Source organism: Squalius cephalus (genome assembly GCF_949319135.1).
Source record: "Squalius cephalus genome assembly, chromosome: 2".
Classification (NCBI taxonomy): Eukaryota; Metazoa; Chordata; class Actinopteri; order Cypriniformes; family Leuciscidae; genus Squalius; species Squalius cephalus.
Genome location: NC_137123.1, coordinates 21,378,669 through 21,393,618, shown reverse-complemented (window position 1 = coordinate 21,393,618; position 14,950 = coordinate 21,378,669). Strand labels below are relative to the sequence as shown.

At 36.3% G+C, this 14,950-nt stretch overlaps 1 protein-coding gene across 1 annotated transcript in view; it reads left to right on the top strand.

Annotated features, from left to right (window-relative positions):
* The window catches only part of cfap58 (cilia and flagella associated protein 58), a 117,691-nt gene that overhangs the window by 46,173 nt on the left and 56,568 nt on the right, over positions 1-14,950 (top strand). Inside the window, exon 12 of the mRNA XM_079864642.1 lies at positions 11,553-11,693. Within this exon, the coding sequence (XP_079720768.1) occupies positions 11,553-11,693 (141 nt within the window). The remainder of the gene's footprint in view (positions 1-11,552; positions 11,694-14,950) is intronic.

Sequence of the window (14,950 nt, the reverse complement as noted above, 5' to 3'; positions counted from 1 at the left end):
CATATTAAAAGGAGGATAAATCAACTCATCAACTTACAGTGTGTAAGTCTCCTTGCCTTCCATTGTCAATTTCGCTCACTCCTGTTGAGTGTCCTCAATCTAGAAACCCGCGTGATCATCGAGTCTGAGGAGGATTAGGGGGCGGGGTCAACTCTTTCCAACATTTTGAACTTGGACTGCAGTACCTATTGCAACCACTAGTTGTCAATATTACATACTGCACCTTTAATGTTACCGACTTAAGGGATTCTTTCCATCTAAACTGGTTGTGTCTTTCAAGCCTAGTAGTGAATGTTTTATAAGCAATTGGATAACCATATTCAGCACAGTAACACAGAACTGAATGTTTTATTAACCGCAAGAGGGTCAAAAGTTATATAGTGTACCTTTAATGATTTTTAAAAAAAACATTTATCTCATATTCATGTAAAGCTTTAATCCGTAAACAGAATGAAGGGTAAATATATGGGTTTACTATTGCTTCATCATTTCTTTCTCCCTCCTGAGCTGAGTTCTGAAGTAACTGCTTTGAAATCATTCTGAAATCAGAGTAATCTATGTGTGTATTTTACCCCAAATGCTCGCAACATCAAATTACTTTGAAACTGTTGATCAACAAAAATCACTGGAATCACTGTTGATGAAAATGTACATATTTTTTAAAAAAGTAACATTGCAGGATATAAACAGAGTGCTCACAATGTTTAGAGAACGATTTCCCTGTTTCAACTGAATACCGGTTAACTGACCTGCTTATATATGAGATTATTAAGCTATATCCACAACATAAACATAATATTAAAACATATATTGTGTAGACAATGAAGAAAATTAGTGTTTGTTGAATTCTTGAAGCATGTCTAAATGTCTAAATGTGTTCTTTTCAAAAAGCTTGCAAATTTGGTTAAAGTTTCAGGCTGCTAATTTGACAAACATTTGAGTTATTTTTCATTACCAGAAACTAAAATGGTACTTTTAAAGACTGAAATTAAGTGTAAAATGGACAAAAGCGAATTAATATGATATAGGCCTATAGACCAAATATTCCTTACACTGTAAACTTTTTTTTTTTTTTTTTTTTTTAAGTCTTGAAGAAAGATTATTGAAGTATGTTTTGCAAATAAATGTAAACATTTTTTTTTTTAAAGTGTAATTTTAACATAATAGTACACCCAAAAATTACCATCTTATAAACACTTGGAAATACCATTTAGAGGGATAGTTCACCCAACAATTAATATTTGGTAATCATTACTCTTCAATATGTCGCTTCAAACCTGTATAATTTTTTTCTTCTGTGCAACATTTATTTATTTTTTGCACCCCATGCAGCGTTCTTCAAAATAGCTTCTTTTGTGTTTTGAAGAAGAAAGAAAGTCATACAGGTTTTGGAACGACAGGAGGGTGAGTAATGATGATGGTGATTTTCATTTTTTGGTGAACTATCCCTTTAAAGGGCATTTTCAAGTGTTTATAAGATGAGTTGCCTTACAGACGGCTTCATAGGAAGCAATGCCCTTTTGTCCTGCTGGTCTCTTGTCTCCACACACAAAGTCCATTGTGCCAAGACATTGACCTTTCAGCTCTTCCTGTTGTTGTTTATTACCTCAAGCCTTGACAAACACACCAAGAAAGAAGCTCCTGTGTTCTTTGAAGCGGCCAGCGCGGAGTCTGTCTACTGGCTAACCCTCACCCCATGAAAAAACAATTAGGCCACTTCATAAGAATTGATTAGCATGTTAATGAATGGGCTGCACTTTCTCATCACGAGAGGCTACGGCAGGGGGTAATGAGGGGAGAGGTTGCTCTCAGCACAAGCCCCGTCCAGCTGGTTGTTATGCATGCCGAGAGGCGTCATCGATCTCGGAGAAATCTTATTACATGCTCCAGACACTGTCTGCAAATGTTTAGCACTGAACCGAGAGAGGAGGGGAGAAAGTTTCAGAATTTAATGTCGTAAAAAGGAAGTGATGATGTGTAAAGAATGCAGCCGGGTTTTAAATGATGTCCTGCGCTTTTTGAAATTTCATCGGCATTCCGCGGTAAATGGGAGCTGCGGCGAACGACCTTTAAAAGGACCTCTCGCACTTGGTCCCGGGTCAGTGTTAACCAGTGTTAACTTTGGCAGCCATTTTTGATTTAGTCTTAGTCTTCATCTTCAGATGAAAATGCTTAATGGTCTTAGTCACATTTTAGTCATTTTGTCTTTCATAGTTTTAGTCTAGTTTTAGTTGAGTTGCATTTTGTGTCAACTTTTAGTCATTGCTTTTAGTCAAACAGCAGTTACCGACATTCATTTTGGTAGCTATTTTATATGTAGTCTTTAGACAAACAATGTCATTATAAGTTTTCTCTCTAGCCCAATTCAATTAACCTTATGAAAAATCAAGGTAACAGGCTGTATTGACATTGCAATTTTTAGCAGTAGCACTTGTGCAATTCTACATATCCCTTTTCCTTAGTTCAGTGGTTCTCCAATTTTTTAGAGTGCTGTACCCCCCTCCTCCTTTTCCATTAAGGGACAATATTTGCCCCCTTTAATCGATTTTTCCAGTTAATTTTTTTACCTTTATAAAATAAATAATGCTTCAATAAATAAAACAATGTTCAATAAATATGCAGTTATGGTGATACTTTTAAAGGGGTTGTTGATTATGATTACACTCTTTTAACTTTAGTTAGTGTGTAATATTGCTGTTTGAGCATAAACAACATCTGCAAAGTTACAACGCTCAAAGTTCAAAGCAAAGGGAGATATTTTTTTTTAAAGAAATAGCTTTTTAAGGACTAAAACAAACGGCTGGTAGGGACTACACGACATTCCTCCCGGGTTAGTGACATCACCAACCCTAGAATTTACATAAACCCCGCCCCCGGGAACGTGATTTATAGATTATCAAGATAGAATATGCTAATCAATGACTAGAAGATAACTACACATAAGCTACATAAGTTCACCAACTAACCATTCAGAAATGTTGTCTACATGTTGTCACTTCTTCTTGAGTCTCTCCATCATTGTCTGAATCCGGTTTGTACATAAAAGGCTAAAAGGTTTTGAAATTTTCAGTGCATGTCTGTGTGAGGTAAAAGGACACAAGCTGTTGAAGCTCCGCCCACTGTGCCAGGAGCAGCAGCTCATTTGCATTTAAAGGGACAAACAAAAACGGTGCGTTTTTGCTCACCCTCAAAAAGTGACAACTTTAACATGCTATATAAAAATATCTGGGGTATTTTGAGCTAAACCTTCACATACACACACTGGGGACATCAGAGATTTATTTTACATCTTGTGAAAAGGGGATTATACCACCCCTTTAAATATTAAATTAAAATCGCCAGTAGGTGGCGGTAAGTCACTGTCTTTATGAATGAGTCATCGAGTCATTCATTTATTCAGTTATGAAGCAAGTGGCTGTATTTATGAACGGGTCATTAAATCTCACGATTCGTTCAAAGCCACAGATTCATTCTCGAATCACCGCTGTGTGTTGCAGTTCTGCTGTGGCGTTTCGTTGCAAATTAGAGCAATAAGCCTACTGACAATTACTGTTTTAAATGTAGTTGGCTACATGATCACTTAATGTTAACCTGGCCTTTTGTTTGTTGAAGTGTTGTATAAAATCAATGTTACATTTGAAATCGTGTGGATATTCGGGAAACAGCATTCTTGCTCGTATAATATGATCAACATTAAAAACACTGCTGGATATCAGCCTGCATTTTGTTCGCAGATTTAGTAGCACAAACAGCGCAAGCGGCTCGTGACAGAACACAGACCGACTGAATGACACTTTAATTTAAGTAGAAAATCTCAAATGAAGATCGCTGAACTCCAGCTTGTCTGTGTTTTCAGATCAAATCTGGCAACCGTAAGCATGAACGCTTGTAAAAACAGTCTGTAATGTGTTGTTTCCTCCTTTATTCGACAAAAACAAGTGGTTTTGGTCAAGTTTTTATTTTTTTTAAACACATTTCAGTCTCGTCTTTTTTCGTCATCGATATTGCATGTGTTGATATAGTTATCGTTTAATGATGTGGGTGTCGTGTCAGAGAACTTCATCAAGGCTCCAGAATAAGAAAACGCCCCCTGAAGTCTCTTAAACTATTATTTAATTTGTCTGCTAACAATTTTCAACAGTGGACATACATGGCTCACAGCTGAAGTCTGTCATTTTTCATGAAAGTCTCCAATAGTGTATAGTTTTAATAGCATTCTTTTAAGGATATGATGGTGATGTAAATAACATTTTGAATATTTTTGGAATACAACGGAAAACTCCTTTATTATGCTGGTGAATGTGATTTTGACACCTTTGTTGGTCCTGGAACAACATTCCAATTATCCAGTCAGATTTGATGCACAATTTAACAAATTTAAAAGCTCAGCTCAACGGCTCTCGGGCCCGCCCGAAATTAAATTAAAAAAATTACAGCTTGATTGCATTTTTTTATTTTTTTTTATTTTACAACTTTTTATTTTTACACGTCATATGTCTCATATTTCATCCCAAGCTCCTTGATAACCTAGTATTCTAACTTAAAGGAGACATATCATGCTTTAAAATCGTTCCTTTTTACATATAAATCATACATTTCTAGTCTATATAAAGCGGAACTGCAATGCTTGGGTCTGAATTCCTCATTATTATAGCTCCACAGGCCCCTTTTCTACCCCTTTTCTGATGTGCGTCTGAGAGCAACTCGTTTTGGTGCGGTCTCTTTAAATACAACTGAGACACTTCATACCCCGCCCCCTCTCCAGGTTGCAGCGGTGACACTCGGTTCAACTCCACCCCGTTCGGCCATTTTTGTAGTTTGATAGCAGAGATACGATTATCTAGCTGCACAGAAACTTTTTATTCACACGTTATTAACAAAATGTCAACAACGGAAGACTTGTCCAGCCAGCCTTACATGTTCGAGCCAGAGTCGGAGCCGGAGCGAGATGAAAATGAAGACGACGAACCTGCAGAACAACGTCTTCATATGGATGTATCGCAATGGTGTGTTACTGTATTTACACATGAAACTTTGGTCTTCCGACCTTTTACCACCGTGTCGATTTATTTTGATTAATATGTGCGAGGGAGAGAGAGCAAGACAGCGTCTAGTTTGGAGACGGTGTCTTGTTTACATTTTCACCTGGCTCCGAAGAGAGAGAGTGCGTGCGCGCGTCCGGGTCTCTCTCTCTGCTCGTTCTTTCAGTTAAACATGCGTCCTGTCTCAAACGCGGCAGTTCATCTACATTAGACGGTGTAATGAAGCGTGTGGGTTACTACATCCAACAACCGAACATTTTAACTTACCCTCTCGTAACTTTTGCATCTTTTAGCTTGGACTACAAAATTCCAGCGAGAAATAAAAATGGCGGATTGCTCGAAGTGTTGGGCTGGAAGTCGATGTCCTTATTTGGCAGTTCCGCTGCAAATACGGTGACGTAATAGTTCACGAAACGTCATAGATAACAGAAAAATCGGAACAGGTTGAAAAATAAGGCCAAAACAGAATATAAAGATATCAACGAAGCACCTGAAGAGAATAATTTCGACTTTTCTGTACTTCTAAACACTCCAAATATACAACAAAATGCATTTAAGGGCTAAAAAAGTGGATTTAGCATGATATGTCCCCTTTAAAAAAAAAAAAAAAAAAAAAAGGTGGTGGAAATGACGCCACAACCTTTATTTTTTAATTGATAGAAATTATTTTCACACAGTAAATAATTGTTTTAATGGTTACTTATTTGTTAAGATTTTTTTTATTTAAATAAGTGACAATTAATATATATATTTTTATAATGGATTTTAATATTTTTAGATAGAAATTTTAAAAAAGTGTAAAACATTAAAATCTGTAACTACAGGGAATAAAGTAACAAGTAGAAATAGGGAAGTGTTACGATTTCCTGATTGTTCTAGGGGAGGAATGAAACCGTAAAAATGGATGGTGGTGAAATGAATGTGCAACAGCATGAAGCCACCCCGTCTCCAGACCCAGAGTTGTTTCACAATAACCACAGTGATCTCATTCAAGAAAGTAGTTTTATTTACAAATTAGGCAAAAGAAAAAGAGAGGTATCAAGTTCAGAAGGGGGTATAGCCAAAATAACAAACATAATCAATCTTACTCCTCATTAATCAAACTACCTAAACTAAAAGGAAAGAAAACAAAAGTACAACAAAATAAGCTAACTCCCTTGCTAGCATAAACAGGAGAAAAAAGTATGATTCAAAATAAATGGCACCCACCTCCCTACTAACCTCACAAAAATAAAGAAATAAATAATTAAGTAACAAACTTCAAATAAACCCAGAGAAAATTATCCATTAAGTCAAACAATGATTAACCATTAAAGGTAACACTCACTTCTGCCTTTAAAGTCTCAATCAGAGAGTGAAACAGAAAGAGACTAAAAAAAGAAAACTACTTCACTAAGTAGTACACCCAATATGAGGTAGAGATTCACTGTTCACTACTGGCTTCAACAAAGTCTCAGGTCTGGGGTTGAAGATGGGACCTCATTGCTGCTGCTGCTGCACACAGTCAAGCCACCACCAACACACCTCTGATGGTGTTTGCAGTTTAAATACTCCCAGCATCCAATCACAGCAGGCCATTGATTATGTGTACCAGGTGGAACCATTTCTCCTATGAAGAGAGACAGGGATAGAGAAAGAGAAAACAGCACAGCTGAACACACACAAACAGAACCTTACGGCTCTGGACGTAACAGAAGGCATGGAAAAAGTGACAGTTTTAATGCTAATTTTATACTGTATATCAAGAATAAAAAAAACCAACAACAGATAAGCAAAAATTTTATTATGAAAACAACATTCAGCACTTACATACCATCACGAGCCTATTGAAGCGTTTGGGACATAGTAGTGTGTGGGCTCTTGGAGTGAACCTGAGCTGGGTGTTGAACAGGATCTTTGGTCTTTAAGACAACCAGCAGTAGGCTCCTACAGCCTGAATCTGCCTTTCTTGCTTTCTCTTCCTTTCTCTCAGGGGATCAAGGTTAAGACTGGTATCAAATGAAGTGTAAAGCACTCACGCCTATCTACCCTCTGTCTCTTTTTTTATCTTTCCCATCTACTTTTTTTGGTCTGTTTTCTACCTTCTTGGCAGACCTATATGTTTACCCCTCTGCATTTCCCGCAGGCGACCAAAGAAGTGTCAAAGGGTGAGAGACATAGATGGATTTTGAAGTCAAATGTCTTGATGAACTACTACAGTCTCCCACCAAGGGAAATTTACAGCAACATTTTGAGCTCTTGCACAACTTCTGACAGACATACATACTGACTTCTAGGTCAAAATGCCTGTCTTGTTGAGTTATTAGTGTAAGCACAGCAGGTTATATCTCGCGAATATGCACAGGCAAGACAAAAAAAAAGGGGGGGGGGGGGTTGAGGAGGGGGGGGGGGGTTGAGGAGGAGGGGGGATCTGCCTAACAGATCTGTCAGCATCTATTACTATTTCATTAATATTAATCCAACAACAAAGAAAAAATGTGACCAATGGTTTGGCTGGATTATATTGTTCATTTTAATAAGCCATTTAAAACTGAACATGAAAACATGCTGAAGTCTAAATGAAATAAATGTAATGCTAATTTAAATTACAGGCCTCCTGCTTCTCAAAGTCAAAGAGTGTTGGATGTATATTAATGTATTAAAGCCAAGAGTCACCCTGTGCCAATAATATGCAAATAACTTAAGTCGTTTTTTGACTACTCATTAGGGGTTCAAGCGTGCAGCCCGATCGTAACCAAACCAGTGAGTCTGATTGTCAAAAGTTATCAAAAAAAGTTGAAATTTTGCTTCATGGTCCCTAAGGGCCGCCACAACATTCGAAGTGGGAGGAGACACTTTTACTAAAATATTTGGTTATTACAATTATTAAAATATTTGTGTATGAGTTCAATCTGTGGTCACATGAAAAGAATTGCAACGATTGGAAATATAAAAATGTCTATAACCACCCAACCATTGGCCCAAATGACTTGAAAATTGGCATGCACTGTCTTTGTACGAGGTGCCACGATAGTCTATGAGGACACTGGCGTATCTCAGCTATCAGACAAGGTTACCGGAGGCTGATCAGACTGAAACTCATTGAGCATGTTCAACTCATGGCTCTAGAGTTCTGTCAAATTTTTTAAAGAAATCGGCCCCTAGTTGGCATTGAAAGATTATGTGTATTTTCAGTTAACTTTTGTCACATGCATTTACATTGTTACTGTGCCTCAGATGTAATCAACTGTGTCTGTAAAGGTGTGAACCAAAAAGGCCCATACAGGTGTATGGCCCATAGAAACTGATTGGTGTGAATGACAAAGAAACAGCATTGCTCAGAATAGATTGCAGGGTAGATCGATCTCCTGTGGGAGGCCCTAACAGTTTTCTATTGTTTGTAGCCCATTTGTCTTCATGTATAAAGTTCTGTCTCACAGACAGAACTTTGAGTTCAGATTGTTGAAGGGCGACATGCTAACATCGCTGATGAAGGACTGCTATACTACAAACCTTCAATAAATTCTTCTCCCCACAAGAACTCTGGTCAAGCTTACCTATTTTATGTATTGGAGAAATCAAATACATTGGCGAGCCACCCAAACCACTGCGCTAACTAGTTTTATGCATCTGAAATCACGTTGTTTTTCACACATACAATAGTCCATGTATGTGAACACAAATAAAGACTTGAGTGAATTCATCTTAAATCTTTCTAATGATACTCAAGTTTGTCCAGATCAAGTAAGAGTGTGATGTTTTAAAATGCAGTGAATGTTTAACAACAATAATCTGGAGCCATCTGCGATCTTTGCCTATAAAGGGGTTAAACTTCCGACCAAGAGCAAGACTATTTTTTTTTTCTTGAGAAAAATTAACGCCTATCTTGTGTAGCCTACCTAATATTTATCCAAATAAGTCAATATTGAATCAAATCACAAGAATTTAATTTAACTGAAAAAACAAAAACAAAACGTAGCTTACCAGAAATTGTACCATGTAAACATTGAAACATGTTGTCACTAAACCTAATAAAATTCTGTTTAATTACTAAAATGTTTTGACAATCACAATACACTTATTGCGCTGCAAGATTTTTATTTTCTACATCCCCCCAGTCCAAACTGGGCGATAACCAAAAACATAAGTCAAACCACATGTGAGATATTGACAAACTGTAATCAAAATAAAACACAAATACAGGGTTTCTTTATCCGTTGCACACTAAAGCTGCACAATATGTACCAACATGTAAATGAAAAATATATTTAAAATAATTTGCCTACTAGGCAAGACTTAATGCATGGATCTGTATGATACATATTCCACCACCTGTTATTCACATTCATTTAAGACATAGGCCCAATAGACTGTGTCCAGATTAATACCTCATCGAGATTCGCATTTTTACGGAACTTTGAGTTTTAAAATGGCCGCATATGCATATTCCACATTTTAAGTGTGCAGTGTGGGGACTTGCACTGGTCTTGGTCTTGACTCGGTCTCGGCCTGTCTTGGTCTTGACTTGGTCTCGACCCTTCAAAGTCTTGGTCTTGTCTTGGTCTCGGCCTGTCGTGGTCTTGGTCATGACTTGGTCTCGGTTTAGGTGGTCTTGACTACAAACACTAGGCTTAGACCTTAACAGCATAGGCATGAAGGTCTTAAAATGCTTGAACCCCATTAATTGCTGCTTGCAGCTATATTTTATTCATTTTATTACTTGAATAATTATTTAGAGAGATGTATTTTATTTTAAAGTCGGCGTGTCCAACTAGGAACACGCAGGAGATTGCTGGAATAGTAGTAATAGAAAACCATAAAACATAGACGATAACCAAAAAACTCAAAGTGCAAACTTAAAGCCTGGGTATTCTTCATTTTCCTCTTTTCGCTCCGTCTGCGGTCTTACTGCGCTTACGGCCAAAGGAAGTACAAAAGTTTATTTTGTACTTTGAAAGGTATGCAAGATTATGTTCAATAATAGTTTTTGCTGTGGTATCAAATCGTTAAATTTCACTGTATTGATATCTAATATGCTGTTATCTTGTCAACCATGCACAAAACTACATTGAACTTGGTTGAAACATCATGTGTCGAATGACGTGAGGGATTAGGCACAAAGAGCTTTGTTTGCCAACAAAAGGAATATCAAATCTGACATCCCAATCAGAATCAGACAAAATTAATTGAACCTGTAATAGAGCATATTGCTCTCTCTTGATGTGGGGTCTACACACAAAACAGAACTTACCAAATGAGACAAAAAATGCAGGCAGCAAAAAAGTGAAGGATTTAATATTACTGGTTAAAGTTATTTCCCCTGCCTGTTCTGCCTTGGTTACATCAGCAAAAAACAAAACCTTTTTAAGAGGCAGAGAAAATGATTACATTTTAATGAATGCTATAAAAACAAACATGTACTGATGAATTGCACATAATAAAAACAGAGGCATTTATTAGATGAGTAATTAGAGTCCATTTTTATTTCATGTTTTCTTTTGTACTTTAGGCAAAAATTTCAACAAAAGGAAGGAAATTGTAATAGAATACACCATGAAATGTAGTAAGAATACCTGACTACCGTGACCAACCCTGAACTTAAACTCCTGAATGTTTAAAGACACAAAAGAAGCTAGACACAGACAGGCCTCGCTGCAGAAGGACGCGCTGTGCTCCTATTGCACACAAAATGAGATGGAAACACAATTGCACTTTTGAACCTCATGCGCTTCACATAAATCAGGGACATATTCGATCCTCCCTATGCAAACCTCTACAAAGAGCATCTATTTTGCGTGTATGTGTAATGTGTACTAATGCTGTGTCAATGTAAACTTGTTTATCATGTCAGTAAAGCAAATTTGAATCTTGAATTTTAAGGACAGAATGCTAATGGCAGTGTTAAATATGTCAATGAAGTTACTGATGAAAATTGGGTTACACTTTATTTCTGGAAAAGTGGGTATAGTCCATTTTAGACATTCTACTAACTATAAGTAACTTTACAACTACATGTCACCAATGCTCATTAGATTGTAATAGACTGTTAGGTTAGTGTTAGTAGAATAAGTTGACATGCACTTGAAAAGTTATTTATAGTCAGTAGAATGTCTGTTGGAGACCATCAAAAATAAAATTTTAGCAGATAGTAAGCTGACAGTCTACTAATATTCGAATGACTGTTGACATGTAGTTACAAAGTTATATATATAATTCTATACTCCTGAATTGTTTGCAATTTTGTGTGCCATATGCATCAGACCAAAGCCAACAGATGAGACTAGTTACCGAAGTTTTTAATTCCAAAAAGATTTATAGATTTTGTCAGCAATAATCAATATGAGACTAACATACATGCATAATTATAATTAACCAATTCTAATAAAGATGTACAAAATGGCATTTGTCATTTTGCACATTGTAGTCAACTGAAATGTTTTTGTTGGCTAAAATAAATTTCAACCTAATCGTCGAAATAAAGTTAAATAAACTTGTGTATAAAAATGAACACGATCGCCTTGTTTCCTACAGGTTGATCTACAGAAGATGAGGCAAAAGGCTCAAGAGACGAAACAGTTCATTGAGAAAGAGGAGGCAAGGAGACACGAGCTGCTGAAGAACAAAGCAGAGGCTGATGCTGAGAGGATCCGTCTGAAAAGGGAGCTCGATCAGGTACAGACAGGTGGAAGGTTTCTGTGAGTCCTTGTGTCTGCATGTCCTTGTGTTCCTTCTTCAATAGAACGTTTAAGCTAAGGATGAAAGAGACCGTAATCTAGGTTCACTCAAAAGTCATTAGATCTGGAGTCTCACTTCTGAGAAAGTCCAGTGGGGCCAGGGCCAACCTCTCTTTAAAAAAAATCGAGAGGAAATTGACTCACTGGGGAGGTCTAAATTGGTCTTGGCATTGTGAAACATTTAGAGCTGCTGATCTCAGTAAGTCAGCAGTCAAACTTGTTTAACCAGCTGACCAGACAAATAATTCAAATAGTAAGCACTGATGTGATGAACTTTTTTTTTTGTTCATACTGATAGCAACTTAAAATATGCATCTTATGATGAACATATTTTCATTGTTTTAAAATGTATTTTTATATTCTTTAGAGGCTTAACATTTAAAATGTCTAGGTGGTGTCTGGAAAATGCAGTTAAGAAAAAAATAAAGCCTCATTAAGCTGAAATTCTTTAAAAAATATAAAAAGCTTTTTCGCACAATCTTTAATTATTATTATTATTTAAAAAAAGCAGTGAAGCAGAATTTTTTAAAAACTTTGACCTTATGTTTGTGTATCAAAGTCAGTAGATTTTTTTTTTTTTTTTGCCCTTTTCATGACAATATTAGTTTAAGCTTTCAGATAAATGCGTTCAGTGAAGTACCCCATGAAAACGTAATGTTATTTAGGATTTAACAAATTAAATATTTGTGCTAAATACTGTTTACTTTGAAAATGTATTTATTTATTAACATATGCATTTGTTTATTTATATAATTATTTATTTTTAAATAATGATTAATATGTATATGTGCTCATATATACTCGATGTGTAAGGAAAATATGCTATTACTTTTAGTAGCGCGTTTCCATTACCCTTCAAATTGCGCAAATTGAAATTGCGAATTAAAAATACGCCCCATGGAAACAAAAACTCCCATATATAACAAAAAAGTTTTTACGCTTGCATGAGGTGGTTCAAAAAATTCAAAAAAAGGAATATTTCACAAAACTTTTTCGCATTTACAGCTCACCTGGCGTACGTAACAGTTGATCATTCTTTAAAGAGTGTGGTATGGTTGGACAGAACGAGACAGAGTTGCTTATTAAACTCGTAAAAGATAAAGGAATTACGGGAATAGCTACTGGATTCTAAACAACAAAGAAATGCCACACTTTATCAAGACCTTGAAGCAGATATCAGGGAGAGACACCCATAAACACCTGATACGTGGCCGCTGCCAAGTGTAAGGGGCTTTCTTTGCCATTAAAGCTTGGATAACACACCTACGTCTCCTTTCTATTAATGGCTAGTGAGTGGCTGCGATATACATAAACCTATCAATATCCATTGCTAAATCATAAAGTGAATGTAATGTTAACATCTGCTGCTGTACATTGCTGACATTGGTTCTTTGGTAAAGGTTAGCCAATTCAAAGGGCATTCTGTCCAAATTGCCTCTGCTGACACCGGCTTCCACATTCCTCTCGCTATCCAGGCTCATATTCTCAAATCTTCATCGTCTGTACATCCCAGATCTCTCTAAACCAAATTGAATACTGTATGTCACAGGTGTCAAACTCAGTTCCTGGAGGGCCACAGCCCTACACAGTTTTGTTCCAACCCTGCTTCAACACACACACACCTGCAGTTTTCAAATAAGCCTGAAGGACTTGATTAGCTGGATCAGGTGTGTTTAATTAGGGTTGAAGCTAAACTCTGCAGGGCAGTGGCCCTCCAGGAACTGAGTTTGACACCCCTGCTGTATGTCATGCAACATATACCATACAATACACATATAGCTGTTCGGCATTTGGCATGCAGAAAGTATCCATTCAGTGAAAGTTCAGAAAGAAATTAAATATCCCATTTTAATAATATCCTTTCAGTATATATGGTGTGTACAGTAACGCAAAAATTATTTAGACGAGGGAATGTTACATTTATTTATTACACATGGCCTTCCATAAATTTTTTTCCCACTGACTTTTTATTAAAACCACTGAAGAAACATCTACAAGCAAACGACCCTAAAACTTCTTTATAAGACATTTTCCCAAACCTTCACAACATTTGTAATGTTGCATGAAGTTTTTGGCTATTATCCTGAAAAGACTAGCACTGCTGAGTCATCAAATCTTTGCAGAAAACACAAACACAGGCCTGCCTTTTATTTATATAATATATCATTCTCAACTTGCCTCAGTCAGAGGTGAAAGTACTTCTGATGGTTTTCTCACAGAATCTTGTACACTCTTGAAAATAAAGGTTCTTTATTGCCATCTATGATTCTATGAAGAACCTTGAACCATACAACGATGCCTCATTAGCGGCTGTTTCTATGGGCCGCGATACGTAAGCCTCGACCAGCAAAGTTGGTCTGTGAACACTGGAGAGGAAATTCACTGTGCGTCTGCAAATGTAGTTAGATGCATGTATGCTTATCTATAACTGCAATAGACTTCAGCAGATGATTTTGCTATACTAAAACAATACAACAAGACGAAGGCGTTAGCTAACTCAACATTAAAAGGTTATTGGTAAGGCTTTACAATAAGGTTCATTAGTTAACATTAGTTAACTACCTTAGTTAACACGAACTAAGAATGAATAGTACTTCTACAGCCTTTATTAATCTTAGTTAATATTAATTTAAACATTTACTAATACATTATTAAAATCAAAGATTGTATTTGTTAACATTATAGTTAATTTACTGTGAGCTAACATGAACAAACAATGAACAGCTGCATGTTTATATTGCTCATTCTTAGTTAATGTTAGTTAATGTTAGTTAATACATTAACTAATGTTAACTAATTAACCTTATTGTAAAGTTTTACCAGAAATAGAAATAGAAATAGAAAAACTTTATTAATCCCCAAGGGGAAATTGCAGTGTTGCAGCAGCAAAATTGACACAGAATACAGACCAGACATATTACATAAACTGACATATAATGTCATGTAAAAATTTTCCTTAAAAAATAAATAAATAAATACAATAAATGTACAAATATAAGATGTATACACAAGTGCAACAGTGCGCAAGGATGTGCAGTTTAGTATCACATGCAAATATTAAAAGTGTTGAGTATAATGTTAACAATAATGGGATGTCTTTTATCATTCACGTGTCATCAGTCTCCTCAATCCCTTATCCCTACCCAGAGAAGAGTTGTTGTGTATTGTTATGGCAGTGGGTAGGAATGACTTCCT